The sequence below is a fragment of the Chlorocebus sabaeus genome, chromosome 20, assembly GCF_047675955.1.
Source record: "Chlorocebus sabaeus isolate Y175 chromosome 20, mChlSab1.0.hap1, whole genome shotgun sequence".
NCBI classification, from domain to species: Eukaryota; Metazoa; Chordata; class Mammalia; order Primates; family Cercopithecidae; genus Chlorocebus; species Chlorocebus sabaeus.
This window is the reverse complement of record NC_132923.1, coordinates 125,671,849-125,699,449: the sequence shown is the minus strand read 5'-3', so window position 1 is coordinate 125,699,449 and position 27,601 is coordinate 125,671,849. Positions and strand designations below refer to the sequence as shown.

The 27,601-nt window shown below is 46.3% G+C and overlaps 1 protein-coding gene across 2 annotated transcripts in view; it reads right to left on the bottom strand.

Annotated features, from left to right (window-relative positions):
* Positions 1–27,601, bottom strand: part of MTOR (mechanistic target of rapamycin kinase) — a 151,745-nt gene that overhangs the window by 8,125 nt on the left and 116,019 nt on the right. The window contains exons 35-53 of one of the 2 annotated variants that reach the window (XM_007980575.3): positions 26,316–26,441; positions 26,087–26,218; positions 20,795–20,910; positions 19,228–19,345; positions 16,707–16,955; positions 15,920–16,020; positions 15,045–15,141; positions 14,557–14,655; positions 14,101–14,223; positions 13,721–13,903; positions 13,140–13,274; positions 12,759–12,933; positions 10,314–10,449; positions 8,110–8,257; positions 7,377–7,499; positions 3,133–3,215; positions 1,547–1,619; positions 972–1,046; positions 475–610 (exon numbers count right to left, since the gene is read on the bottom strand). In XM_007980575.3, coding sequence (XP_007978766.1) covers positions 475–610; positions 972–1,046; positions 1,547–1,619; positions 3,133–3,215; positions 7,377–7,499; positions 8,110–8,257; positions 10,314–10,449; positions 12,759–12,933; positions 13,140–13,274; positions 13,721–13,903; positions 14,101–14,223; positions 14,557–14,655; positions 15,045–15,141; positions 15,920–16,020; positions 16,707–16,955; positions 19,228–19,345; positions 20,795–20,910; positions 26,087–26,218; positions 26,316–26,441 — 2,428 coding nt within the window. Of the gene's footprint in view, positions 1–474; positions 611–971; positions 1,047–1,546; positions 1,620–3,132; positions 3,216–7,376; positions 7,500–8,109; positions 8,258–10,313; positions 10,450–12,758; positions 12,934–13,139; positions 13,275–13,720; positions 13,904–14,100; positions 14,224–14,556; positions 14,656–15,044; positions 15,142–15,919; positions 16,021–16,706; positions 16,956–19,227; positions 19,346–20,794; positions 20,911–26,086; positions 26,219–26,315; positions 26,442–27,601 lie in introns of those variants that run through there. The other variant, XR_012089784.1, reaches the window with a different exon arrangement.

The following is a 27,601-nucleotide window of genomic DNA, read 5'->3' as shown; positions in this document are numbered from 1 at the left end:
ATGTGTTGGGGGAGGGACCTCATGGGAGGTGATTAGATCATGGGGATGGTTCCTCCATGCTGTTCTCGTGATAGCGACTGAGTTCTCATGAGATCTGGTGGTTTTATAAGGGGCTTTTCCCCCCTTCACTCTGTATTTCTCTCTTCTGCCCCCAAGTGAAGAAGGATGTGTTTGCTTCCCCTCCCACCATGGTTGTAAGTTTCCTGAGTTCTTCCTAGCCAAGCGGAACTATGAGTCAATTAAACCTCTTTCCTTTATAAATCACCTACTCTCAGGCAGTTCTTTATGACAGCGTAAGAACAGACTAATACATGCCTAATTTTTTCAGTTTTTGTAGACACATGTCTTACTACGTTGCCCAGGCTGGTCTCGAACTCTTGGCCTCAAGCAACTCCTCTGCCTTGGCCTCCCAAAATGTTAGGATTACAGGCGTGAGCCACCAAGCTCAGCTCCCAGGCACTTGATGATACTCACTGTCCATCAGCCTCCAGTTCAGCAAGGGGTCATAGACAAAGGCTTCCAGCACAGCCATGACACTGTCCTTGTGCTCCCGCAGCACCTCCATCACTGTGTGGCATGTGATTCTGTAGTTGCCATCCAGGCCTGTAACCTAGAAATGGGACAGAGCCACTTACCACATGAGTTACTAACTCTCCACCCAAAGCAAGCTGAGGGGGTCTGTTACCCTCACTTAGGAAGCAGACACAGGCCATATTGATGTATCAGGGTGAGAATGTCTTAGGAGAAGGAATCAGGGTAGGACTGTGATCCACAGGAAACTAGGTCAGAGGTGAAGTGATAAGCCTTTCATAGATCATTTCTAACACAATAGGAAATAACAGAAAACTGCTACAAAAATCACAAAGGCATTATGGGGAACTGATGGGCTCTAACAAGCAAGTGTGTCTTCAGAGAAGGTTGTAACTGTCTTGATCCCATTTCAGAGCAGCTCGTTCCCAATATCCACTCACCTCCATAGCATTGGTCAACATTCTTGTTAGTCTAAATGGAATTTTCTCTGGAAACTTCTCTCGGGTCATAGCAACCTACAGAATAATAAATGGGAAAAGCCAAATCAATGTTTATTTTCTTAACCTGGAGCCAGGTGGAGCAGGTGGCTTTCCTCTGCATCACCTGCAGATTTTAATTAGAGCAGAGACATGAAGCAGCTTGGGTTTAGTGAGAGGACTTGTCATAGGGATTTGAAAGACAACTTAAAAAACAAGAAACAACAGAAAAGAAGAGAAAACAAAAAGGAAAAAAGACAAATGTGCATTGTGTCCAGGCCCTTGGGCAACAAGTGGTATGGAGGATGGGGAACTCCTCCACTCACAGGGCATGTGAACAGCAGCCCTTGCTCCAAGGGGGTTACAGTCCAACTAAGAGCCCAGATTTCATTTCTTACACTGACTTAACTACAGCCTTGGTAGGGACAGAAGGGGTTAAGAGTAAGGCAGTTTGGGCTTGAGTCTGCCTAAAGTGTCAGAGGCGGGGGAAAAGTGATCACCCGGGAAGATGAGGGTGGGGTTCTAGAACATGTGTTCACCTCAAAGCAGTCCCCAAAGTCAATGTGCAGGATCTTCCCACTCAGACGGTCCAGCATCAGGTTGGATGGGTGTCTGAGAAACAGAAAAGAGATCAGGTAGGATCAACAGAGAGCACGGATAAAAAAAATCAATAAGTACGTGATACCGTAAGCTAGGAGTTGGTAAACAATAGCCCTCAGCCAATCCAGCTCCTCCACCTCCACTTTTCTGCAAGTCCAGTTTTACTGGAACACAGCATGCTCCCTTGTTTAGGCACTGTTCCAGGCTGCTTCCGTGCTACAACAGCAGAGCTGAGTAGTTGTGACAGAGACCAAAGGGCCCACAAAGCCTAAAACAACTTAACTGGTCCTTTACAGAAACAGTTTGCCAACTCCTGCTGAAATATGGGTGTGTGTGTGAGTCACAGGGTGTCCCACTGTACTGAGATCCTGAGGTCTTTGGTGACCTAATAAGTCATTTCTGGCAGCACTGGCACCTTCTGGTGATAAGACTCTATCATTTTTACTGAGCAGTTGTAACAGGGTCTCGTCTCCTTAAGTCCCTGAGCCAATCCCGGCAACCACCTGGCTTTTATCAACAGATATTCTGCTAGACTTTTAAAAATAAAAATCTACTATTTTTGTGGGATAAAATTATTTTTACTTTCAAATAGTTGCATGAGACATGATTCCAGGATGAAAAACAGTAGACATCAGAGAACCAGTCTTCTTCACATTCTTGTAAGTCCATTTCTGAACATTCCTAAATTACATTTTCAGTCAGTACATTTGGACAAAACTTATTATGCAAAAATATCGAAGGATCTAGTTTAGTTGGTTTCAATTACAGAAATAAAAAGATTTATCTTAGCACAGTGGTGACTGACAAATATTTATTGAATAAAATCAATATGATTTACTTTTTTTTTTTTTTTTTTCCAGACAGAGTTTTACTCTGTTGACCAGGATGGAATGCAGTGGTGCAATCACAGCTCACAGCAGCCTTGACCTTCTGGGCTTAAGTGATCCTCCTACCTCAGCTTCCCAAAGAGCTGGGACTACAGGTGTATGCCACCATACTTGGCTAATTATTTCATTATTTGTAGAGATGGGATCTTGCTGTGTTGCCCAGGCTGGTCTCAAATTCCTACGCTCAAGTGATCCTCCCACCTCAGCTTCCCAAAGTGCTGGAATTATAGGCATGAGCCTGCCCTGAAATACTGCTTTTAATACCTTAAGCCAAACTAAGAAGAAAGTAGTATCCTTGAACTATGTGGGGCTTTATTGAGATGGGCTCTTGCTATTACCCGAGTTGGTCTCAAACTCATGGCTCAAGTGATCCTCTTGCCCTGGCCTCCCAGGATGATAGGCATGAGCCACTGCATCCAGCTTGAACTATTCTTCCTTTTCTTTAGTTTGATGCATTCTTCTGATGGCATCACAATCAATAGGGAACTAAGGCTAATGTTGTAAAAGAGACCTTACATACACAATACCAATATTTATTTACCAAAGAGCCATATATTTAATTGGAAAACCAAATGAAACCATTTAGGAAAACTACAATGGGATAAAGAAGACTAAAAAAACCAAATTAAATTACTCACCTATCTCCCAGGCCTAAAATATACCCAACCATTGACATGACCGCTAAAGAACGGGTATAATTGGTTCTTCGGTCAAACCACACCTAGAATACAGGAGTGCATGTGAAGCAAGGCTCTGGAAACTTCAATTTCAACATAATTATACTCTAATAAGCTGTCTTTTGTTTGTTTTTTGAGACCGAGTCTCGCTTTGTCACCTAGGCTGGAAGGCAGTGGTGTTATCTTGGCTCACTGTAAACTCCACCTCCTGGGTTCAAGTGATTCTCATGCCTTAGCCTCCTGAGTAGCTGAGATTACAGGCACCCACCATCACTCCCAGCTAATTTTTGTAGTTCTAGTAGAGACGGAGTTTCACTATGTTGGCCAGACTGGTCTTGAGCTCCTAACCTCAAGTGATCCACTTGCCTCAGCCTCCCAAAGTGCTGGGATTACAGGCCTGAGCCACTGCGCCTGGCCTAATCAGTTGTTTTCTTACAGTCCATTAATAACTGGTTAGAATGTATAACATTACAAAAACCTCATTCACAATTCTAACAATGAACTATGCCTTGGATTAAACTTAATTAGAAATGTATAAGACTTAAAGATCTGAGTAAATGAAAAATATCAGTTTAAGAATATCCCCTTGTGAGTATAAAGATGTAACAGCCTCAAGAAAAAAAATAGATGACAACAGCCCCTGAGAAGGGACTTGTATTAACACCATGGAACTTGAGAAACAGGCAGAAAGAGCAATGAAACAGAAGAGGAGTCCTAGAAAGAAATCCAACGACACGTAATAATTTAGTGTTTGGGCCGGGTGTGGTGGCTCACGCCTGTAATCCCAGTACTTTGGGAGGCTGAGGTGGGTGGATCACCTGAGATCAGGAGTTTGAAACCAGCCTGACCAACATGGTGAAATCCCGTTTCTACTAAAAATACAAAAATTAGCCAGGTATGGTGGCACAGGCCTGTAATCCCAGCTACTCAGGAGGCTGAGGCAGGAGAATCACTGAACCTGGGAGGCGGAGGTTGCAGTGAGCCAAAATCGTGCTACTGCACTCCAGCCTGGGCAACAAGAGCGAAACTCTGTCTCAAAAAATAAAAGAAAAAAAATTTAGTGTTCAATAAAAACAAAATCTTCTAAATAGCAGGGAAAGGATGAATTATTTGGCCAACAGTGTTGTCCTGGCTAGTCATCTTTAAAAAAATAAAGTTACACCTTAATCTTAAAATAAATTCCAAACTTAGTTAAGATTTTTTTTTTTTTTTTTTTTGACAGAGTCTTGCTGTATTGCCCAGGCTGGTGTACAATGGCATGATCTTGGCTCACTGCAACCTCTACCTCCCCAGTTCAAGCGATTCTCCTGCCTCAGCCTCCTGAGTAGCTGGGATAACAGGCATGTGCCACTATGCCCAGCTAATTTTTGTGTTTTTAGTAGAGACAGGGTTTCACCATGTTGGTCAGGCTGGTCTCGAACTCCTGACGTTGTGATCCACCCGCCTTGGCGTCCCAAAGCGCTGGGATTACAGGTGTGAACCACCGTGCCTGGCCTTTTTTTTTTTTTTCTCAAGAGACAGGGTCTCACTATATTACCCAGGCTGGAGTGTAATGGCTTTTCATAAGTGTGGTCTTTTTCCTTTTTTTTTTTTTTTTTTGAGACAGGGTCTGGCTCTGTCACTCAGGCTGAGTGACAGATTGTGCAGTGGCACAATCTCAGCTCACTGCAACCCCTGCCTCCTGGGCTCAAGTGACCCTCCCGCCACAGCCTCCTAAGTAGCTGGGACAATGGGCAAGCGCCATCATACTCGGCTACTTTTTTATTTTTTGTAGAGATGGGGTTTTGCAACACTACCCAGGCTGGTCTCAAACGCCTGAGCTTCAAGCATTCGCCTGCCTTGGCCTCCCAAAGTGTTGAGAATATAGACATGAGCCACTGCACCCAGTCCATAGGTGTGGTCTTAATGTGCTACAGCCTTGAACTCCTGGGCTCAAGCAATCCTCCTGCCTCAGCCTCCCAAGTAGCTGGGACTACAGGTGTGTACCAAAGTGTCTGGCTTGGGTTAGAACTTAAATGTAAAAAAACCCTGTAACTAGTGTAAGAAAATATAGGTTAAAAAAAAACCTCAAGGTGGAGAGGGCCTTTCTAAATATAAAACCAAAGGAAGAGGCCAGGTGCCATGGCTCATGCCTGTAATCCCAGCACTTTGGGAGCTGAGAAGGGCGGATCACTTGAGGCTAGGAGTTCAAGACCAGCCTGGCCAACATGGTGAAACCCTGTCTCTACTAAAAATACAAAAGAGTGGCCGGGCACGGTGGCTGTCGCCTATAATCCCAGCACTTTGGGAGGCTGAGGCGGGTGGATCATGAGGTCAGGAGATCGAGACCATCCTGGCTAACACAGTGAAACCCCATCTCTACTAAAAATACAAAAAAAAAAAAAAAAATTAGTTGGGCATGGTGGTGGGCGCCTGTAGTCCCAACTACTCGGGAGGCTGAGGCAGGAGACTGGTGTAAACCTGGGAGGCAGAGCTTGCAGAGATCGGGTCACTGCACTCCAGCCTGGGTGACAGAGCGAGATTCCATCGCAAAAAAAAAAAAAAAAAAAAAAAGTTAGCCAGGCATGGTGGCTCACGCCTGTAATTCCAGCTACTCTGGAGGCTGAGGCAGGAGAATCACTTCAACCTGGAAGACAGAGTATGCAATGAGCCAAGACTGCGCCACTGCACTCCAACCTGGGTGACAGAGCAAGACCCTGTCTCAAAAAAAACACAAAAAACAAAAAAACACACAAACACACCACACAGAAACAAACCAAAGGAAGAAACTTTAAAGAAAAGGATTAAAAATTTGGTAACTTCTAACTTTTAAAAATGCTTGTACAGTCGTCTCTAAGTATCCACAAAGGATGGGGTCTAGGGCCCCCATCGGATACCAAAATCTGCAATATTCAAGTGCCTTATATAAAATGGTGTAGGCTGGGTGTGGTGGCTCATGCCTCTAATCCCAGCACTTCAGGAGGCCAAGGCAGGAGGATCGCTTGAGCCCAGGAGTTCAAGACCAGGCTGGGTGACCCAGCGAGTGAGACTTTTGTCTCTAAAAAAAAAAATTATTGTTTTGTTTTGAGACAAGGTCTCGTTCTGTCACCCAGGATGGAGTGCAGTGGCATGATATGGTTCACTGCAGCCTCATTCTCCTGGGCTCAAATGATCCTTCCGAGTAGCTGGGCTTATAGGTATGTACCACCATGCCTGACTAATTTTTTTGTAGAAATGGGGTCTCACAGGCCAGGTGTGGTGGCTCACACCTGTAATCCCAGCACTTTGGGAGGCTAAGGTGGGTGGATCACTTGAAGTCAGGAGTTTGAGACTAGACTGAACATGGTGAAATCCTGTCTCTACTAAGAATACAAAAATTAAACCTACATGGTGATATGTGCCTGTAATCCCAGCTACTTGGGAGGCTGAGGCAGGAGAATCGCTTGAACCCAGGGGGCAGAGGTTGCAGTGAGCTGAGATCTTGCCATTGGCACTCCAGCCTGGGTGGGGGAAAAAAAAAATAGAGATGGAGTCTCACTATGTTGCCCAGGCTGGTATTGAACTCCTGGGCTCAAGTGATCCTCCTGCCTTGGCCTCCCAAAGTGCTGGGATTACAAGTGTGAGCCACTGCACCCAGCCAAAAACAATATTTTAATAAAATGGCACAGTATTGTATGTAACCTATGCACAACCTCCCTTATACTTCAAATCATCTTGAGTACATATAATACCTAATACAATGAGAATGCTATACAATGTAAATAGTCATTCTACTATATTTTTTAAAATTTACATTTCTTATTTTTATATATATATATATATATATTTTTTAAATATTCTATCCACAGTTGGCTGAATCCACAGATGCAGAAGCTATGGATATAGAGGGCTGACTGTGTATCAAAAACCAAACCAAACCAAACCAAATCAAAAATTAGCAACATTTAAAAACTAAGTTAATAGGAAATTTGTAACACATATAAAAAAGACAACTATCTTTAATTCTTTAATATATAAAGAGTTCTGGAGAAATATTAAACTACTCATTCTAACTCTGTGAACTTGTCTTGCTCACCCATTTCATTTTTGTTAGAAAAGTCTGGACATGCTGTACAGCCAATCACAGCAAAGAAGAGCCACTGTGTGTGCATGAACAGACAGGAGGGCCATCCTATTGTGAGTGGGGGATCCAGGAGAGCGCAGGTCTGCAGGGCCCAGTGGCCTACCTCAGAGCTGGGGCTTTTCAGCCACAGCAGCTTGGCCAGGTCGTCCCCAGCTGTATTATTGACGGCATGCTCAAACACCTCCACCTTCTGCATCAGAGTCAAGTGGTCATAGTCTGGAGCCATCTGCATCAGGACACAACTGTTCAGTAAGAGAGCAGCCTAAAACATGTAGTTTTGAGTCCAGGAAGAAACAAGTCTTGGGGTCCAGGCAGAGCTGAGTTCTAACTTCCCCATCACAGCCAAAGGAGAAGGGAAATAAGAACGTGGCAAAAGGAAAAACGAAGTGACCACTCTAACCTGATGACCACTGGAACCCCAAGGCGTAAGGGAAAAACACGAGACCTCACCTCAGTATAGGCCTTCTGTGCAGATGAGAGTACTGGAGCTTTCAAGCAACTGTTCAACAAGCAATTCTCTTTCTTATTACTTACACATCTACTAAACATTATTTCTCCATACGGCCAGTGCTTTGTATACATTAGTAAATACATGGCGCCGAATATTTATCTGTCTAGTCTTCCCTAGGATGGTGAAAACAGTTTCTCAGCTTAAGGGTCCTTCAGTTTCTTAGAAGGTTATCTGCTTTAGGACTCACTTTATTAAACCTTCTTCAAAGCTGATTCTCTCAAAGAGATTTTTCAGTGACAGACATACAGAGAGGAATGAGAAGAGCAGCGCTACAGAGATTCCTTGCCATGGAAGGGGTATTGGCTCTCGTGGCCACATCACATACCCGCAACATGATGCGATGCTCGATGTTGAGAAGGATCTTCTTCTTCTCCCTGTAGTCCCGGATGAGGGCGTGCAGTGTGTCACAATGGGGCACCCAGCCAATGAGGCCCGAGTTGGTCGATAAAGGGATGACGGCATATCTCTGGATGCTGGCGCCCACAGAAAAGCAAGGTTAGTGTACTGTAAAGAGAGTATAACCTTGTTCAGCTCAGGACACAGGCAGACTATTTTTTTTTCTTTTTTGAGACAGAGTCTCACTCTGTCACCCAGGCTGGAGTGCAGTGGCGCAATCTTGGCTCACTGCAACCTCCACCTCCTGGGTTCAAGCGATTCTCCTGCCCCAGCCTCCCAAGTAGCTGGGACTACAGGCACATGCCACCATGCCCAGCTAATTATTTTTGGTAGAGACGGGATTTCACCATGTTGGCCAGGATGGTCTCAATCTCTTCACCTCATAATCTGCCTGCCTCGGCCTCCCAAAAGTGCTGGGATTGCAGGCATGAGCCACTGCGCCTGGCCCTGACTATTTTTAATGAGCCCCCGCTGCACCAGGCTGGTGTGTGTGTTGAGGGACGCTTTGTGAAGAATAAGGCATCATAGAAAGACAGTGCACTGATGGTGCAGTGAAAACAACACGGGTCTCCTCAACTTGCCCAACTCATGGCTTTGGGGGAACAATCAAGTGACTAAAGTGCCTCTCAAGTGAATTCTCATGGTCTTAACAGGAAGAGGAGTGCCAGAGTATGGACGATGGGAAAGGTTTGGCTTTCATCCCACAAGGGGTGAGACCCATCCCATCTGCCGACTCTCCAGTCTACCTGCCACAGATTGCTCCCTGCTGGATTCTTTGGAGGTTGTTAAAGGCATTTCCCAATGAGAATACCCTAAAAACTCTGGAAGAACTTGGTTATAAATTAAGTTACACAATTTTATAACTTAATTTTTCATTTTTAAAACATTTTTTAAAAATTTACTTTTTGAGTCAGGGTCTCGCTCTTACCTAGGCTGGAGCACAGTTGCACCATCACAGCTCACTGTAGCCTCGACCTCCTGGGCTTAAGTGATTCTCCTGCCTCAGAACCCTGAGTAGATGGGACTACACTGTGCCCAGCTAATTTTAATTTTTTTTTGTAGAGACAGGGATTACAGGCGTGAGTCACTGTGCCCAGCCTATTTTTATTTTTAAATTTTTTGAGAGAAAGGGTCTTGCTCTGCTGCCCAGGCTGGAGTGTAGAGGCACAACCTTGGCTCATGACAGTCTTGACCTCCTGGGCTCAGATGATTCTTCCACCTCCATCTCCCAAGTAACTGGGACAACAGTCATGAGCCACCATGCCCAGCTGATTTTTTTATTTTTTGTAGAGACAGGGTCTTACTTTGTTGTCCAGGATGGTCTTGAACTCCTGGTCTCAAGCAATCCTCCTGCTGTAGTCTTCCAAAGTGTTGGGATTACATGTGAGCCACAATGCCTGGCCACTTAGTTTTTTTTTCTTACTTTAATTAATTTTTGAGATGGAGTTTCACTCTTGTTGCCCAGTTTCACTCTTGTTGAGTACAATGGTGTGATCTTGGCTCACTGCAACCTCCGCCTCCCGGGTTCAAGCAATTCTCATGCCTCATCCTTCTGAGTAGCTGGGATTACAGGTGGCCGCCACCATGCCCAGCTAATTTTTGTATTTTTAGTAGAGACAGGGTTTCACTATGTTGGCCAGGCTGGTCTCGAACTCCTGACCTTAAGTGATGCACCCGCCTGGGCCTCCCAAAGTGCTGGGATTATAGGCGTGAGCCACCGTGCCTGGTCACCTTTTAATTTTTTTAAATAAATAGTGATGGGGTCTATGTTGCTTAGGCTGGTCTTGAATTCCTGGGCTCAAGTGATCCTCCTACTTCGGAATCACAAAATATTAGGATTATAGGTGTCAGCCACTGTGCCCAGCCTTTTTCTTCTAAAGAGACAGTCTTGCTCTATTACCCAGGCTGGAGTGCAGTGGTGCAATCACAGCTCACTGCAGCCTTGAACTCCTGGGCTCAAGCCACACCCCTGCCTGAACCTCTGGAGTTTCTGGAACTACACGCATGAATTCAAGTGCCTGGCTCCCTAATTTTAGTTTTTTTGTTAAGGTATAATACATGACTACATGAGACAAATGTAGGAGAAAACTGGAAGACTTCTCAAATTGTTGCCATTTCAGGGTTTCTGAATACCTGAGGTTTTTCCGAAGAGATGTTGGGTCATTGGCCAGAAGGGTGTTAACCAGGCCGAAGAGCTGCATCACACGCTCATCCTGGCGCAGATCTTCATGGCCTTTTAGAAGGAAAACAAACTCATGCCCGTTGCTGCCTGTAAGGAACAGTGGGAGCGGTAAGTGTACATCAGAGGTCCTCAGCTCTTCAGCTAAGAGCACCACTGCATTCAAGAGATCCCACAGACTACATATGCCTTACTTAATCACACGTTCCTCACAAAAAGAAAAAACAACCCTTAGAATTGATGAAAAGAGTGGCTTTGCCTTTTATGGTTCTCAATGACCAATGTTGTTCAAATTAAAACAAAACCAAACCTGTTTTTGAGGACCAGGAATGGTTAGGCACAAAAATGATCATTCCTGTTTTGTGACCCACTCTGTCCTCCTCTGTTCTGAGAAGCCTGACTCCTACAGGCTGTATCACCTGGGATCCCACTTGGGCATGGCCATGGTAGAAGGGTACTGGCAAGAGGTCAAAGGATGGGTAGAAGGAGAGGTCAGGATATGTGCCCCCGACCACCAGCCTGGCCCCAGTTCTAGAAGCTGCCACACCACTCTCTCTGGGCCGCAGACTCTGCTAGATGGCCTCTCCAGCACGGTGATGGTTCTTGCTGGGCTCCTTGTTCTTCTAGTTCTGGAGTGTGGGGGTGAGGGCTGAGTAACAATTTCTCACTTGTACTTGTTCATTAGCGCTCCTTGTTGATTCTGTTAGCTTTGTTCACACCTCTGGAAACAATTCCTTTCTTAAACTTTCTTTAATTAAACACCCCAAGAACCAGCCTGACCCACATTTTGGTATCAGAAGACAACAGCCCATGCAGAGACAATCACCTGTGGACCATGATTAATTGGTGTTGGTGAATAATCACTGCATTTAAGAAACATTAGTATTATAGGCCGGGCGCGGTGGCTCACGCCTGTAATCCCAGCACTTTGGGAGGCCGAGGCGGGTGGATCACAAGGTGAGGAGATCGAGATCATCCTGGCTAACATGGTGAAACCCCGTCTCTACTAAAAATAGAAAAATTAGCTGGGCGTGGTGGCGGGCGCCTGTAGTCCCAGCTACTTGGGATGCTGAGGCAGGAGAATGACGTGAACCCAGGAGGCGGAGCTTGCAATGAGCCGAGATTGCGCCACTGTACTCCAGCCTGGGTGACAGAGCCAGACTCCGTCTCAAAAAAACAAAAAAACAAACAAAAAAAAAGAAACATTAGTATTATGAAGAGCGAGAGGCGAGGTCGGGTGCGGTGGCTCACACCTGTAATCCTAACACTTTGGGAGGCTGAGCTGGGCGGATCATCTCAGGTCGGGAGTTTGAGACCAGCCTGACCAACGTGGTGAAACCCCATCTCTACTAAAAATATAAAAATTAGCTGAGTATGTGGCGTGCGCCTGTAATCCCAGCTATTAGGGAGGCTGAGGCACGAGAATTGCTTGAACTCAGGAGGTAGAGGTTGCAGTGAGCCGAGAGCATACCACTTCACTCCAGCCTGGGCAACAGAGTGAGTCTCTGTCGTGGGGCGGGGGGAAGAGTGAGAGGCAGCCAGGCACGGTGGCTCACACCTGTAATCCCAGCACTTCGGGAGGCTGAGGCAGGCGGATCACTTGAGGTCCGGAGTTCAAGACCAGCCTGGCCAACATGGTGAAACCCCAACTCTACTAAAAACACAAAAATTAGCCAGGCGTGGTGGCACATGCCTGTAATCCCAGCTACTCAGGAGGCTGAGGCAGGAGACTCACTTGAACCTGGGAGGTGGAGGTTGCAGTGAGCCAAGATTGCGCCATTGTACTCCAGCCTGGGCAACAAGTGCAAAACTCTGTCTCAAAAACAAACAAACAAACAAACAGCGAGAGGCCTCAAAGTGCCACCACAGCACTCAGGCCTCCCTAAACATCCCCCATAAGTAACACTCTACCCCAAGGGAAATTCCAGAGGCCACTTGCTTAACAAATCTCACTGTGAGAATCCACTTGTTCATTTTACACAATCATTTACCACAGAGGCTATGATGGTAAAAAAAAAAAAAAAAAAAAAAATTCAAGAGCCAGAAGCCCCCTTTTCAGAGGAGCTAGCAACTTCCCTGCTTGCACCCAGCTGCCTCCTTCCTGGCCTCATCAGTCCCCAACACCTGCCTTCCACTGTTACTTCTCTGCTTTGTATGCCTTTGTCATTCCCTTTATGTGTGATCATGCTTGACATAAGCCCAACTACATGAATGAACTAAGTCCTGACGACATAATAAGAAATTTGCTTGTCCTCTATTTTCCTCTCAATGAGCATGGGAAAGATGTAGCTATGATAGGTGAGTAGTGGGAATGGCAAGCAGTAATTTCAGAAGAGGGAGGGGGTCTCAGCCAGGGTAGGAGGGAGAAGCGGGTGACAGAAGTGCACAATGGTCCTTACCCATAAGTGTCAATTTCCGGGGCCTCTGCTTGGATGTGATGACTTGCAAAGACGGTGCTATGGACTGAATGCGAATGATTGGCTGGTTGGGGTCATATGTTCCTGGCACAGCCAATTCAAGGTCCCGGCACATCAGAAGTTTTGGGGAAACATATTGCAGCTCTAAGGATGTGAGCTGTGAATAATTACCAAAGGATTTAGTGTTCTGCCTCCAGGGAGGAATTTAAATGCAATTTAACTATTTTTCAGTGGATTGCTAATAACAATTACTTGTCCCAAAGCAGAAGTAAAACCAGATGCTTTGGAATGAGTGTTAGAACATTCATAGACAGTAAAACAGAGAGGACTATAATGACAGTTAACCCTGCCAGGAGCTCCTACCTGAGGCAGCTGCTTTGAGATTCGTCGGAACACATGATAATAGAGGTCCCAGGCTTGAGTGAGGTCCTTGACATTCCCTGATTTCATGTACTTCCTGCACCACTCTTGGGCCTCCATTAAATCTCGACCATAGGCCTGAGAGAGAAAGCAGGGACATTTTCAAGTGGTTAAAGTCTCAACCAAGCCAGGCGGCAAAATCCCCAGGCTGACTGCAGACATTACTCAGGAGCCCGCTGTGGACTGAAGACACTGGCAGGGGTCTGGAGAAAGCGAGAGCAGAGGTGCAGGCCTCCAACCCTGGAGTTCCCAAACCAGCAGCATGGCTTACAGGGAAGGAAGGGTGAGAGGAGAGACAAGATGACCCCTTGAGAAATCTTGGGCTTTTCCAGTTAAAATTCAGGAGGGTCCCTGTAACTAATTTCTGGTGTTTTATGCTCTGTGACCTCCATTAGAGCTCGTTTTATTAGTCTGACAAAGGCCTTGGGTCACGTCCTTTCATTTTGTAAAAACTTTTCTCATTTTTTTTTTAGTGGCAGAATGTTTCCACAGGGTTATGTCCTTTCGTGTTTTTTACCCCATACCTGATTAAAGGATGTCTCCTTCAGAGTCTGGGGGCCCCGTTCCATCATAGCATGCAAGGGCTCCAGCACCTCAAACATGCCTTTCACGTTCCTCTCCCCAAAGTACAAACGAGATGCCTCTTCCAGGCCTTCGTGCCACATCTCATGCCACAGGATGGCCACTCGGATCAGCTCCTCACTCACCTGAAGCCAAGAGAAGAAGGAGAGAAGCACCAAGAATCAGCTAACCTCAGAAAGGTCTGTTTTGGAGACACAGGAGGAACTCTTTCTGGCAGTCAAAGGGAGTGCACAGCACCAATGTGAGGAAGAAAAACAATCCCACTCGTACCCACCAGCTAGGTGACCAGGGTCTGTGGAACCCCACAGTGGCTCCAACTCACCATCATGGCCTGCTGGACCAGGGTGTTGCTGTGCTCACACATGTTCTTCAGAATCTTGTTGGCTGCGTTGTGCCGGGCTGTCGTGGTAGACTTAGAAGCCACTGTCAGGGGGTAGATGAGGGCCTGAGGGAAAGACAGAAGGAACATCTATAAAGGAATGTGGGTTGGGGGAGAGCTGGTGTGAATTTTAAGGAGAATGACAAAACAAGTGATGAGTGTGACATTAACATCTGCTTGAGGCTACCAGGAAGGGGCTAACTCAAGTCTTGGAGGGAATATGCTTTCTTTTCAGCAAGGCTCCCGGGCCCTCTGGGACAACTGGCTGGACAGACCCTCCTGGGCCAGGATGGAACACATGACTCCTAGTTCCTGCGCTTGTGTCTCCAGGGCAGCTTTTGGAAAGGCTGACCACCAAACCAGTGGTTAGAAGAGAAACTGCTCAGGGTCTCCACGTACCTGGGGGTGGTACCGACCAATGTCTGTGAGAAGCTGGTGAATGAGACGTCCCACCAAGGGTCTGGGAGTATCAATTCTTGCAATGAGCTGAGGTATAACCTGGTATTCAAAAAGACACAGTATGTGGCATATGAAACTTGAAACAACTAGTTATTCTTCTAGGCAAAGATCAATTATTATCACTTGTTTTGGTTGACACTCTGAAATGGTTCATTCCCTTCCCTTTAGTTTCTAAAAGAAAATAAAGAAAATATGGACCCTTGACCCTGGGACTGAGCCCTACTTCCTTAGCACTGTATGAACACGTGCTGCCTTGCAACGCTGAACAGAGCATGCTTGTATGAGGAGACACACAGGAGAGAGACTTGGAGCCACCTTCACCTGTAACCGAGTGTCCTCGCCTGTAGCTAGGTATCAATCTGGATGGCTCTCACCCTCTCCAGAAGAGAAAATCGGGGCCACCCTTACCTGTAACCAAGTGTTCTCACCTGTAGCCAGGTATCAATCTGGATGGCTTTCACCCCCTCCACTAAGGCCTCATTGACATCTGGCCAGTGACCATAATCAAACCATAAGGTGAGAACTCTGAAAAAGAAATGAGAAAGTCATAGAAAATTTAGTTTCCCAGTTTTTGCCTGTCTGTTTTTAATCTTTAAGGCTTCCGAGAAGAGATCTGGCAGGGACTCCAACCAGTGACTCTCAAATGTGTTTGTTCTCCCATGGGAGCAGGTGTCTGTGATGGGTGGCAGTGCTCTTGACTGAACACCACAAGAATCACCCTGAGCAAATGAGCATTTCATCCCAGGTCACTGAGGGGTCACCACAGCACGTACGAAGACATCAAACAGACGAGCCAGGATGACCTTTAGAGAGCCACAAGTCTGCACATATAAGAGTCGCTGTAGGGCAGAGGCAACAGGGACACCTGCCTCTTAGCTGGCTGGAGATCCTCCAATGAAGGAGGACATGGACCTTGTCACCTTTACCCTCTGGACTGATTGATATGGGTCATTTGTTTAGACCTCTCCAAGTTGCTGAGGGATTTTAGAAATACTGTGACTTCAATGGGCAGTCAGAAAAAAAGAAATATTGTGATTAACAAATGGGTGAATAGTCCCTACATAATAAACCACACATGGGGAGCTCTCGCTCCACTTCTCCTCCTCACTCTCTGCAGGTTTCACCACACAGGCGGGGTCCAGTCAGCTGTTACTCTTCAAACTGCAGTGCAGAAAAAAGGCACATACACCCATCTTGGGTGTCCTCATCAGGGTCAGGAAGGGAAAGAGGACTTTTACGTGTGACTTCTATGTCCTGCCATTAACATAGCCTACCAGAGTTGCATCCTCCCCTTCTCTGATACCTGAGTGTATCCTGGAGGTTGTTGCCTCGTGACAAGGAGATGGAACGGAAGAAGCCCTGGACGGCAGGCACCGTGTACATCAGGAGGGTTTTGGACAGATCCTGTTGGAACACACACGTGTTAGTGACACTCTTGCCTCAGCTTTCTCATCTGTAAAATGGGCGTAACAGCATACTAATAGTACCTACTTCAAAGGGTGGTTATAACAATTAAATTGGTTAATGCATGAAAAAGCTTTAATCATTACCTGGCACACAGCAAAGACTCAATAAATGGCAACTGTATCATAACTTATTATCTGGGGCTGACGGTGGCTTTCTGAACGGGATGGTGGGAGGAGATGGGGCTGAGGCTCTGAACACTCAGATCTCTGGGCCTGCCAGCTGCCCTGGTGCATTCTGAACTGACAGTCCAAGAAGAAGGGGAAGAAGTGGAAGTGGAGAGAAAAAGGCAGAGGATGGACCTCCCAAGCCCCATCCTCAGAGTGGACCTGCAGCTGCGTACAGCCACCCACACACAGGTGCAGCACGTAGAGAATGAGCTCATCCACGGGGAAGCTTGACAAGGAGCTTGTTCTTCAGCGTGGAGGCTGCGTCAGCTCCCCAAACACAAATATCCACACAAAGCCCTGTCTCAGGCAGTGCTGGATGGCAGACAGGCAGTATTTTCCAGCTCCACCTGGCACTTCAGATACAGCCTCAGGTTCCTTTTAAGCTTAACAACGGTTCCATTTCTCAGAGAGCCTGGCACCTTGGTTGGTTGGTAATAAGGAAGAAGGGAAGGGTACCTCAGTGACCTTCTTCTGCAGCGGCGATGGGGTGGGGCTGTTCTCGGTGCTCTCAGCCTCGCTCTCACTGTTGCTGCCCTCGGTGCTGGTGGTGGTGGTGGCAGTAGCGGCCGTGGTGGCGGCAGTGGTGGTGTTGGTGATGTTAGCCCCGCTGGCATGACGCAGTTTCTTCTTCTCGTCGCGGGCTTGGTTCTGATGTTTGTAGTGTAGCACAGCTTCGAAGTTCATCACTGCCCACGCGTGCCAGGCCTGGTTGGGGAGAAAGGCAAGGACAGACACCAGAGCTGTGACCAACAGCAGGGCTCAGAGGAGTGCAAGGTAAATGCTGAGGAACAGCTGCTCCTGCCTCTTCTCTGTGTCCATAAAGCAAACACTTCAAGGAGACACTCAGAAATGGCTGTTTTGCTAAATTCAACATGATCCACTGACTTTGTGGAGCACTAACTATATAACGTACTGCTGTGACTGCACTGCGAGAAGGGCACAGCAAGAGGAGCAGGAGACAGCTCTTGCCTCAAGGGATCTCCTGGCCTCCTAGGGGAGCTCACGCACAAACCTGAAGACCTAGGTACTCTGCAAGGCGCAACGGGAGTAGCAAGGGCAGGGATTTGGAAAGCTTTGTCAAGAAGGGATTTGGGGTAGGTCTGGAAGAGAGCTGCAGAAGGGCAAGGAGGGAAACGAGAGAGCAGCGGTGGGGACTACTTGGCAAGGGGGAAGAATAAGGCCAGAGATGCACAGATTGGTTCATGGGAAATAAGCCCATGGATGTGACTGCACAGGAGATACACGCAGGCGAGGAGTGAGAGCGAGGCCAGTAAAGCATGCCTGCAGCAGGCACGGGGCTGGCACTTTCACCCAGAAAGCAGAGCTGCATTGGATATAAAGTGTACATTTAGGGGAGAGCAGAAGCGGCAAGCAGAAGTGGGGGCAAGCAGCAGTCATCACAGTATTTCAGGGGAGCAAAGTCTTGACAGGTCACCAGATAGTGGACAAAGGAAGACATGAAGAGCATAGGAGCATGATGGAGAAAGAATCTCACCCATCCACCTGGTCTCCACACCTAGCCCATGGCCTGACAGAGAACCAGTGCTCAATGCTTGATGGACGAACCCTTGGTGCTTATTTGGATAAAGGAATACTACTGTCTCTCTGGGGTTCTGAGCGGCAATGACTCTATAGCGTACCACTGCTTGGTTTAGCGAGTGTGAGGCAGAGTTTGCTTCCAGGCACGGTAACTCTGCAGTGACAGCAGGACACTACATGACCCACTAATAGCTGAACTTTCTGAATAATCAGGTAATTCATTTGTATGCCTTGCCAAAAACCTTGAACACAGGTGTGTCCGTCTTCTCATCTAAGCAGAATAGACTGATCACAATTAACCTTTACTTGGTGAGTAAGAATTCTACAATGACCCAGGTTTCAGTTTTTCCATACCTTCATTTATTCACCGAACATCTCTTGTATATCTGCTATGTGCCTAGCAATGACCTGGGGTCAAGGTGAACCAGACAAACAGTCCTGGAATGCACACAGGGCCATGACGTTGATGGTAGAACACATTATAAAACCAAAGGGACCCACATTAGGAAATGCTTTTAAAAACTAAAACTAAAGTTCCTGAAACCAGCTTTTTTCTTGCGATTTGCTTACTTCCTAAAAGCTAAATGAAGAAAAGTAACTCTGGTTAGAATGCAACTCTGATTAATAAGCTTCCAGCTAATAGTGTTTACTGGATGTATTTTCCAGCTTTGGACATACAGCTTTGGACATTCATGCAAACCAGAATGAAGCATGCCTAAACAAAGGTAAGATCTGTATTATAAGTGCTTCTGCAGTCCTCAGATGCAAGTTTAGATTTCAGAGGGATTAATTCACAAAGTATTGGCAAACCAAGGAGATACTGGAAAGACATCAATGACATCTGCCACACCTAGTTACCAGGAAGCCTCTCAAAAAGAAATGAGAATGTGTGTTCTCACTAAAGATATATACTTGCAAAAATCACCCCTCTATCACATCTTTTAAAAATTTTCTAATTCTGTTTATTTCTTTCAAAAGTTTCCTGTAACATAACAGGATGTTACTTGGATCTTTCCAATAAAAATAAAGAAAGTTAAGTTCTTAGCTGAGGAGCAGGCAAGGATGGAAATCAGAAAAATGCTGAGCAGGAACAGATGACCCAAGGGAAGATGAGGCTCCAGAGATTAACCATGTGTCCAGATGCTCCCAGGAAAACAAGCAGCTCAGAATCTGTAAGACAGCAGCAATCCCCAGCACCCCACACACCTAATAATGGTGTAACAAGTATTTCTCACAATAATCTTTCTGTATTAATTAAACTTGTAGGGGGAAACGCAGGCTCCCTGGGCCTTGACTGACAGACTCCAGGGACTCAAGAAGCAAATTAACAGCATCAGCCTAGCTCCACAGAAGCTCAGCTGTAACCACGAGCACACAGGAGGACATGAGCAAGCCAGCCAGGGTGCTGGGTCTCGCAGGCGGCCCTGCTTCTGATCACCTTGTACCAGCTGCGGTCGTGCTCGGTGGCAGCGCTGTAGTACTGCAGCACTTTGGGGATTGTGCTCTCGTTGATGCCCTGTAGATTCAGCTGCCACTCTCCAAGTTTCAGGAAGCATCTGGAAGCAGAGAAACAAGCCCCCATGATGCTCCCTCCTCAAAACAGCCCTCGTAAGAGGGCCACGAATTGTTAGGGGGACACTGAAGCCCTTCTAGTATTTCCTCTTGTTCTCAGGAGGCAATGTGAAGGAGCCAGCAAAATTTTCAGCCATATGGAAGAAAGGAGATGGGCTTTTGGAATACATTTTTTTTTTTTTTTTTTTTGAGACGGAGTCTTGCTTTGTTGCCCAGGCTGGAGTGCAGTGGCACGATCTCGGCTCACTGTAAGCTCCACCTCCCGGGTTCACACCATTCTCCTGCCTCAGCCTCCCGAGTAGCTGGGACTACAGGCGCCCGCCACTACGCTGGCTTAATTTTTTGTATTTTTAGTAGAGACGGCGTTTCACCGTGTTAGCCAGGATGGCCTTGATCTCCTGACCTCGTGATCCGCCCGCCTTGGCCTCCCAAAGTGCTGGGATTACAGGCATGAGCCACCGAACCTGGCCTGGAATATAATTTTAAGATACCATCTTTCCATCTTGACCTTTGTCTCTCAATGACAGCATAAACCAGGTACCTGGTACAGATAGGTCTATATGGACCTATCTACCCCAAATCCAATTTTTGTGGGTGACAGTTGTTGAGAGTTACTTCTCTTATTGCTATATGGCTTCTCCCTTACTTTTTCCTTCCCCTCCATTCATTGAAATGAGATTAGCCCACATTTATTGACTGCTACTATATTCCAAGTGCTGCTCGAAATGCTTGACATTGTACTCTTTGCATTAATCCTCACACTACTTTATACCACCCTAGGAAATAGAAACTGTTACTGTCCCTTTTATATTGATAACTGAGGCACAGAGAAGTTAAGTCACTTCTCTGAAGTCAAATATCAAATCTGCAGCATAGGGTGGCACAGTGGCTCACACCTATAATCCTAGCACTCTGGGAGGCCATGGAGGGAGGCTGGCTGGAGTCCAGGAATTTGAGACCAGCCTGGGCAACATTAAACTTGTAGGGGGAAACGCAGGCCTGTTGTTTGTAGAGACCTCATTTCTACAAAAAACTAGCCAGTGTGGTGGCACGTGCCTGTAGCTACTTGGGAAATTGATATAGGAGGATTGCTTAAGCCCAGGAGATCAAGGCCATACTCTAGCCTGTGTGACAGAGCAAGACCATCTCAAAAAAGAAAGGCACCATATCTGACATTTGAAAACAAGGACTCTAACTCTAAAGTCAGACGCCAAGAGAACAGCACATGGGTGTTCTTGGGCTGCTGAACCTAGGAAAGCAAGTGGCAGAGACTTTGGAGCAGCATATTTGGTGGTTGCCTGGGATCCCTACTGGAAAAGGAAAGAGATGTCAGCAATCAGCCACCCAAGAAGCCTTGAACTCCTCCTTGCTGCAGAGGCTGCTGGGATGACAGGGCTGGAATATGACTTGCCCTAGGTCAGTAGGGACCTCACCGGGCCATGAGCTTGTGCAGTTCCTGCTTATGCTGCTGGTCCTCAGTAGCGATGGCATGCTGGGCCTGTTGCTGCATGGTCTGGACAAAATGCTGCATGTGCTGGAAGGCATCGATCTGTAACAGGACAAAGGCACAGAGAGCCACTTGGTATGTGGCCCAACTTCAGAGGAAGGGAGCTACCGTTCATCTGATAGGCACATGAGTCAACCCCTCTCCAAAGAGAATACCCTAAAGCACAGGATGACGACCCCATAGGACAGAGGACCAGGGCGTGATGCTGGGAGAGGCTGGGCTTTTCAAAAATATTCATGACTTATTCAACTCAAGTCTTGGCTCTCCTCTGCCAACTATAATTACCAGTTTTATAAGCCTTGGCAGTTTCATGCCTGGCTACCCCAAATAAAAATTCCTATGAAGTAATTTGAAACAACTGCTTACTTCACTATCAATATGTTACCCTGGGGGATATTAGGCTTTTGGGAATTGTTTCAGGCTAATAAAACTTTGGTATTTGTTTACAACACCAGGGTACCTTGGACAGTCCAGCAGAGCAAAAACTATAGATTTAAAAATCATATAGCACCCAAATAACACAGATTTGGGGTGAAGACCCTCATGCATTCACATGGAACAGGGAGAAGATATCAGCTCAGCAGACATCTGGTTGAACAGGGTGACTTAGGGGCAAAATCTCCAGAGCACCCTAAAGCAGCTATATCTATTTACACTACGGGCTTGTATACAACGTGAGCAGAGGACATGTAAGTCAGGAACAGACAGCTGAACTGAGGAAGAGCAGAGACAGAATCACAGATCTGGGACTACTGTACAAGCCCGCCACATCCAGTCGAACCAGCATCTTGATAAGTGGGGTCCATATCACTTTTAAAGGGAAAAACGAATCTTTTGTTTTTTCTAGAGGGGGAAAAAACCCACAAATAGAAACAAAAATAATAATAAAGGGCTTCAAGGATGGAGATAGAATGTACAAACATCAAAAGCTCAAATGGAAAAACGGCAAAATCTAAATGTGTTAACACAGGGAAAGGAAATATTATATGAGAGAATGTGAAAAAGAGACAATGTGTTCTGTGCTGCAGAAGAAAGAAAAAATCAAGACTTCAGATAAATAATAGTTCTCCTTATGGTAAATCAAATAAGAGGTACTTTTGTTTGTTTTAAATAAAAACATGTTAGCCAGGTGCAGTGGCTCAGCACTTTGGGAGGCTGAGGCCGGTGGATCACCTGAGGTCAGGAGTTCCAGACCAGCCTCACCAACGTGTCAAAACCTGTTTCTACTAAAAATACAAAAATCAGCCAGGTGTGGTGGGGTGCACCTGTAATCCCAGCTATTTGGGAGGCTGAGGCAGGAGAACTACTTGAACCCGGGAGGCAGAGGTTGCAGTGAGTCAAGATCGTGCCACTGCATTCCAACCTGGGCAACAGAGTGAGACTGTCTCAAAAAAAAAAAAAAAAAAAAAAAAAAAAAAAAGGCTGGCGTGGTGGCTCACGCCTGTTATCTCAGCACTTTGGGAGACCAAAGTGGGTGGATCACCTGAGGTCAGGAGTTCGAGACCAGCCTGGCCAATATGGTGAAACCCCATCTCTACTAAAAATACAAAAATTAGCTGGGTGTGGTGGTGGCTGCCTGTAATCCCAGCTACTCAGGAGGCTGAGGCAGGAGAATTGCTTGAACCCGGAGGCAGAGGTTGCAGTGAGCCGAGATCACACCACTGCACTCCAGCTTGGGTGACAAGAGCAAAACTCTGTCTCAAAACACACACACACACACACACACACACACACACACACACCCCACAAAAAAACATGTCAGTGATGATGGTCTTGAAGAAAATGAAACTCCCTAGCTTGGGGACCAGGACGATCCCCAGACGCTTTTCAATATAAGGAATTAATTGGCATGAAGAGATTGGGTTAACCCAGAGCCAGAATGACATGACAAACAATTGATCAAGCAGTTAATCCATTGCATGAGGACAGGGCAGGCACACAGATGTTCCAACACTTAACACCTGTCTCCCTCAGACGTCTGTCTTCACAGAGATCCATTACTCACCACCAGCTTTGAAAAATGAACTACATTAGTATCCCACACTTGGGAAGTGATAAATTTTCCTTTAATTTTAATTTTTTTAAATTTAATTGTTTATTTCTTTAGAGACAGGGTCTCTCACTGTGTTACCTAGGCTGGAGTACAGTGGTACAATGATAGCTCACTGCAGACTTGAACACTTTTCCTCAAGTGATCCTCCTACCTCAGCCTCCCAGTAGCTGAAACTACAGGCACACACCACCACATCCGGTTAATTTTAATTTCAATTTTTAGTAGAGATGAGGTCTTGCTATGTTGCCCAGGTTGGTCTCGAATTCCTGGGCTCAAGCAATCCTCCCACCATGGCCTCCCAAAGTGCTGGGATTACAGGTATGAACCACTCTTTAGTTTTTTTTTTCTAGGAGAACTACACTGACCCATCTTAAATCTGATTTTTTGTTTTGTTTTTTTGAGACAGAGTTTCGCTCTTGTCACCTAGGATGGAGTGCAGTGGCATGATCTTGGCTCACTGCAATCTGCCTCCCAGGTTCAAGCGATTCTCCCGCCTCAACTTCCCAAATGGCTGGGAGTACAGGTGTGCACCACCACACCCGGCTAATTTTTGCATTTTTAGTAGAGACGGTGTTTCACCATGTTGCCCAGGCTGGTCTCGAACTCCTGACCTCAACTGATTCGCCTGCCTCGGCCTCCCAAAGTGCTGGGATTATAGGCGTGAGCCACCACACCTGGCTTAAATCTGATTATATGTATATAAAAAAAAAGAATTGGGAGGCAGTAGTAAAAAAAATCCATCACTAAAAAGGTGATAACTCAGTGTGATCATTGCGTATGTCACGCAGGTAGGAGCTAAACCAGGAACTCTGACACTAGGTGCTTTTCAGAGCTCGTAAGCTACCTGCATTAACAATCCAGACACTGGGTTTAAACTCTTTGGTGGACTTAATACGGAGCTGAACAAAATATAAACTGCCAAAGCTGGGGAGGCTGGGTATTAAGTTTGGATTTGAAGCTCAATATTTCATTTATCCAGCATAAGAGAATCCAATATCTTTCTACTGTATAGTACCAGGCAACTTATTTTCAAGGAATTGAAAATTTTCTACTTAAAATTTATTTTCTCCATCCCCAGGAAATGAAAAAAGGGAAAAGTGATTCTTTCCCTCTTATAAATGAAGGACCTGTCACTTGGAAGAAGGGGCTTCTCATAGGCCCGCAGGATTATAGTTAGGCACAATATTCTGGTTCTAGATTGCATGGGTGGGTTTGTGGGCAAGAACAACGGCCTTGGCTCAGTGAAATTTTACAGAAGACCAGCCTGTCTCTGGACTCTGTGAAGTGTCTCGTCTAGGAAAACATGATACATATACCCATAGCCTGATGCCTTCCAGGATAACAGGGTCTGCTTTTCCCATAAATACTTTCCTTGCCTCAGGCAAGGCAGAGCATGATTCTTGTTTACAGTGGAGGCAAGTAAGGCTCAGTGAGTGTCTTGATCAGCAGCACAATTATTAAGTAGTCAGTTTTCTTTGGGTAGCTCCTTAACTATGAAGATATGACATCTCTAGTTCTGGGCTTGAAGTCCCAGCACTTTACTTTAAATAGGTTCCTAATTTTTAATTCCACCAGAATTTGGGCTACTAAGAAAGACTATTCTACGGAGAAGTTGGGCTGGGGCCTTTTTTTTTTTTTTTTTTTTTTTTTTTTTTTTGAGACGGAGTCTTGCTGTGTCGCCCAGGCTGGAGTGCAGTGGCCAGATCTCAGCTCACTGCAAGCTCTGCCTCCCAGGTTTATGCCATTCTCCTGCCTCAGCCTCCTGAGTAGCTGGGACTACAGGCGCTCGCCACTACGCCCGGCTAGTTTTTTGTATTTTTAGTAGAGACGGGGTTTCACCGTGTTAGCCAGGATGGTCTCGATCTCTTGACCTCGTGATCCGCCCGTCTCGGCCTCCCAAAGTGCTGGGATTACAGGCTTGAGCCACCGCGCCCGGCCTGGGCTGGGGTCTTATGTTGAAAGAAGCCACTCCTTGCTTGAGATATTACCCAGAAGACTTCTTCGGCCTAACTTGGGCAAGACAGTCAAAGACTTGGAGACTATACATAGGAGGGAAACCAGACTATACTCAGATTCAGCACCTTCTGTTTTTCTCATTTGCCTGGAGGAGGTCAGGCTTTGAATCAGAAATGCTCTGGCCTGGGAGGCTCACAGAGACTGAAAAATAAAACAAAACAACAAAAACAAACAAAATATCCAAGCTGCACATTTGAAGAAGGAAACTTAGGTCATTGGTACTGCAGTAAAGCCCAAAGACAAGGTGCCTGGGTACAGGCTAGCTGATCCCACTTTGGGTGGCATTCACAGCCACCCTGAGTCAGTCATATATAAAGTTAGTCAATTTCTAGACCCAGTCCCCAGATCTCCTAAGTGTGCCTTCCGCAGAAACACAACTTCTATTTTATGAGATCTCCCCACAGCAGAGGCTCCCAGTGGGTTTTATTCCTCTCTCATCTCAGGTACCTCACTGTGGGGGTCACAATGGGGAGAGAAGGCTAGTTGGGACTCCCTCTTCCTTTTCGTAAGGAGGAGGACGGGGAAGCCAAAGCAGGTGCTGACTTTGCCTCCAGGGCCTACTGGTTATTAGTCCTCACCATCATCCAAGCAGATTACTTAAAGAAAAAAAACCCCAAACCAGGAGCCACATCTATTTCCCAAGGGCTTGTCTGTAAATAAAGTCAGAGGAATTCTACATTGGCTTCAGGATAACTTTCCCTCCTGGTTTCAGCATTACACCCTGCATGTTATTCCTTTTGAATCCAAACTGATGACAGGAGAGGAGACCAGAAGTCTGAAAAACCCAAATTGGTCTTGTGAAAGTTCTAGTCTGTATATTCACAAATCTGCTCTTTTTTGTACCAAACAGCCCATCTTCTCTTAGGGGTAGGAAGTGTGCCTCTTCTATGTCCCAGCACTTTCTAGATACAAATACATATAACTGTGATCACATTCATTGGTTTGATCAATGGTATACATGTATCTCCTCAACTATGATTCACTTTATGAAATCAGGCCAAATAGCTTCACAACAGGAAGAAACTCCCTGACATTGTGAGTAGGTGGTTTAAACACTGTTTCTTTTCTGGCCTTAAAGGGGCAGAGAGAAGCAGATCAGGCGGGCATTCTGGAGAAGGTGGTCTGTTCTGGATGCACTGGGATACAGACCTTGCGGGCGCTCTTCCACATGTTTTTCATGTAAGCATAGGTCACCTGAGGGTGAACTGTCGGCAGGGGATGGTCAAGTTGCCGAGACGGATCAACTCCCAGGAGCAACACTAAGGTTTTATGAGCAAGAGCCTTAAAAATAAGAGAGACTGGGTTACAGACAGAACTGGACAGCCCAGGGACACCCTGGGGCCCTACCTGCCCATGTGGGTGGGTGGGTGTCACTCACCAGTCTGCCACTCTTGCCACACAGGCTTGCGTACTTGAGCCAGGTTCTCATGTCTTCATGAGGGCTGACCACAAGGGACCGCACCATAAGGATTTTCTGCCAGTCCTCTACGATACGCTGGCAGCCCTAGAACATTCAAGTGAAGATCAGATATGTCTTCTGATACATTGTTTTTGAGGCAGAGTCTTGCTCTGTCGCCCAGGCTGGAGTGCAGTGGTGCAATCTTGGCCTACTGAAACCTCTGCCTCCCGGGTTCAAGCAATTCTCCTGCCTCAGCCTCCCGAGTTGCTGGGATTACAGGCATGCGCCATCATGCCTGGCTAATTTTTTTTATTTTTAGTAGAGACGGGGTTTCAGTATCTTGGCCAGGCTGGTCTTGAACTCCTCACCTTGTGATCCAACCGTCTCAGCCTCCCAAAGTGCTGGGATTACAGGCGTGAGCCACCGTGCCCAGCCTTTTCTTGTATTTTTAATAGAAATGGTGTTTCACCATGATGGCAAGGCTGGTCTTGAACTCCTGACCTTAAGTGATCTGCCTGCTTCAGCTCCCAAAGTTCTGGGATTACAGGCATGAGCCACCGTGCCTGGCCTTCTGATACATTTTAACTTCCCTGCAAGTCACAGTCAAATCCACTGTGAAACACAAAGGAGATTTGCTGATAGAATCTAAGCTTTCTCAGGTTAAGGGCACTGTGAGTGAAATACCCTTAGGCAGTGGTCCCCAACCTTTTTGGCACCAGGGACTAGTTTTGTGGAAGACAATTATTCCACATATTGGGCAGGGGCGGGGGAATGGTTTTCGGATGACTATTCTACCTCAGATCATCAGGCATTAGATTCTCATAAGGAGCGTGCCACCTAGATCCCTTGCATGCACAGTTCATAATAGGGTTCATGCTCCCATGGGAATCTAATGTGGCTGCTGATCTGACAGGAGGTAGAGCTTGCCCATCCCTCACCTCCTGCTGTGCCTCCCGGTTCCTAACAGGCTACCCACCAGTCCCCGGCCCTGGGTATGGGGACCCCTGCCCTTAGGGACTTCTCAGCAGTTTGAGAGATGGTATAGCAAGGGTTTGGAGCTTGAATCCTGCCTCTGCCACTTGCTACCTATGTGACTTTGGGCAAATCACTTAACCTCTGACAGATCTGTAGAGTGGAATAAAAACAGTACCAGTTTCATAGGGATACGGCGAGGATTAAATAAATTAAATGATTGATTTCAATTTATTTTGTGAATGGTGAATATAATACATAATACATCTTTAAGTTTAAAATTTTGTTTCAGT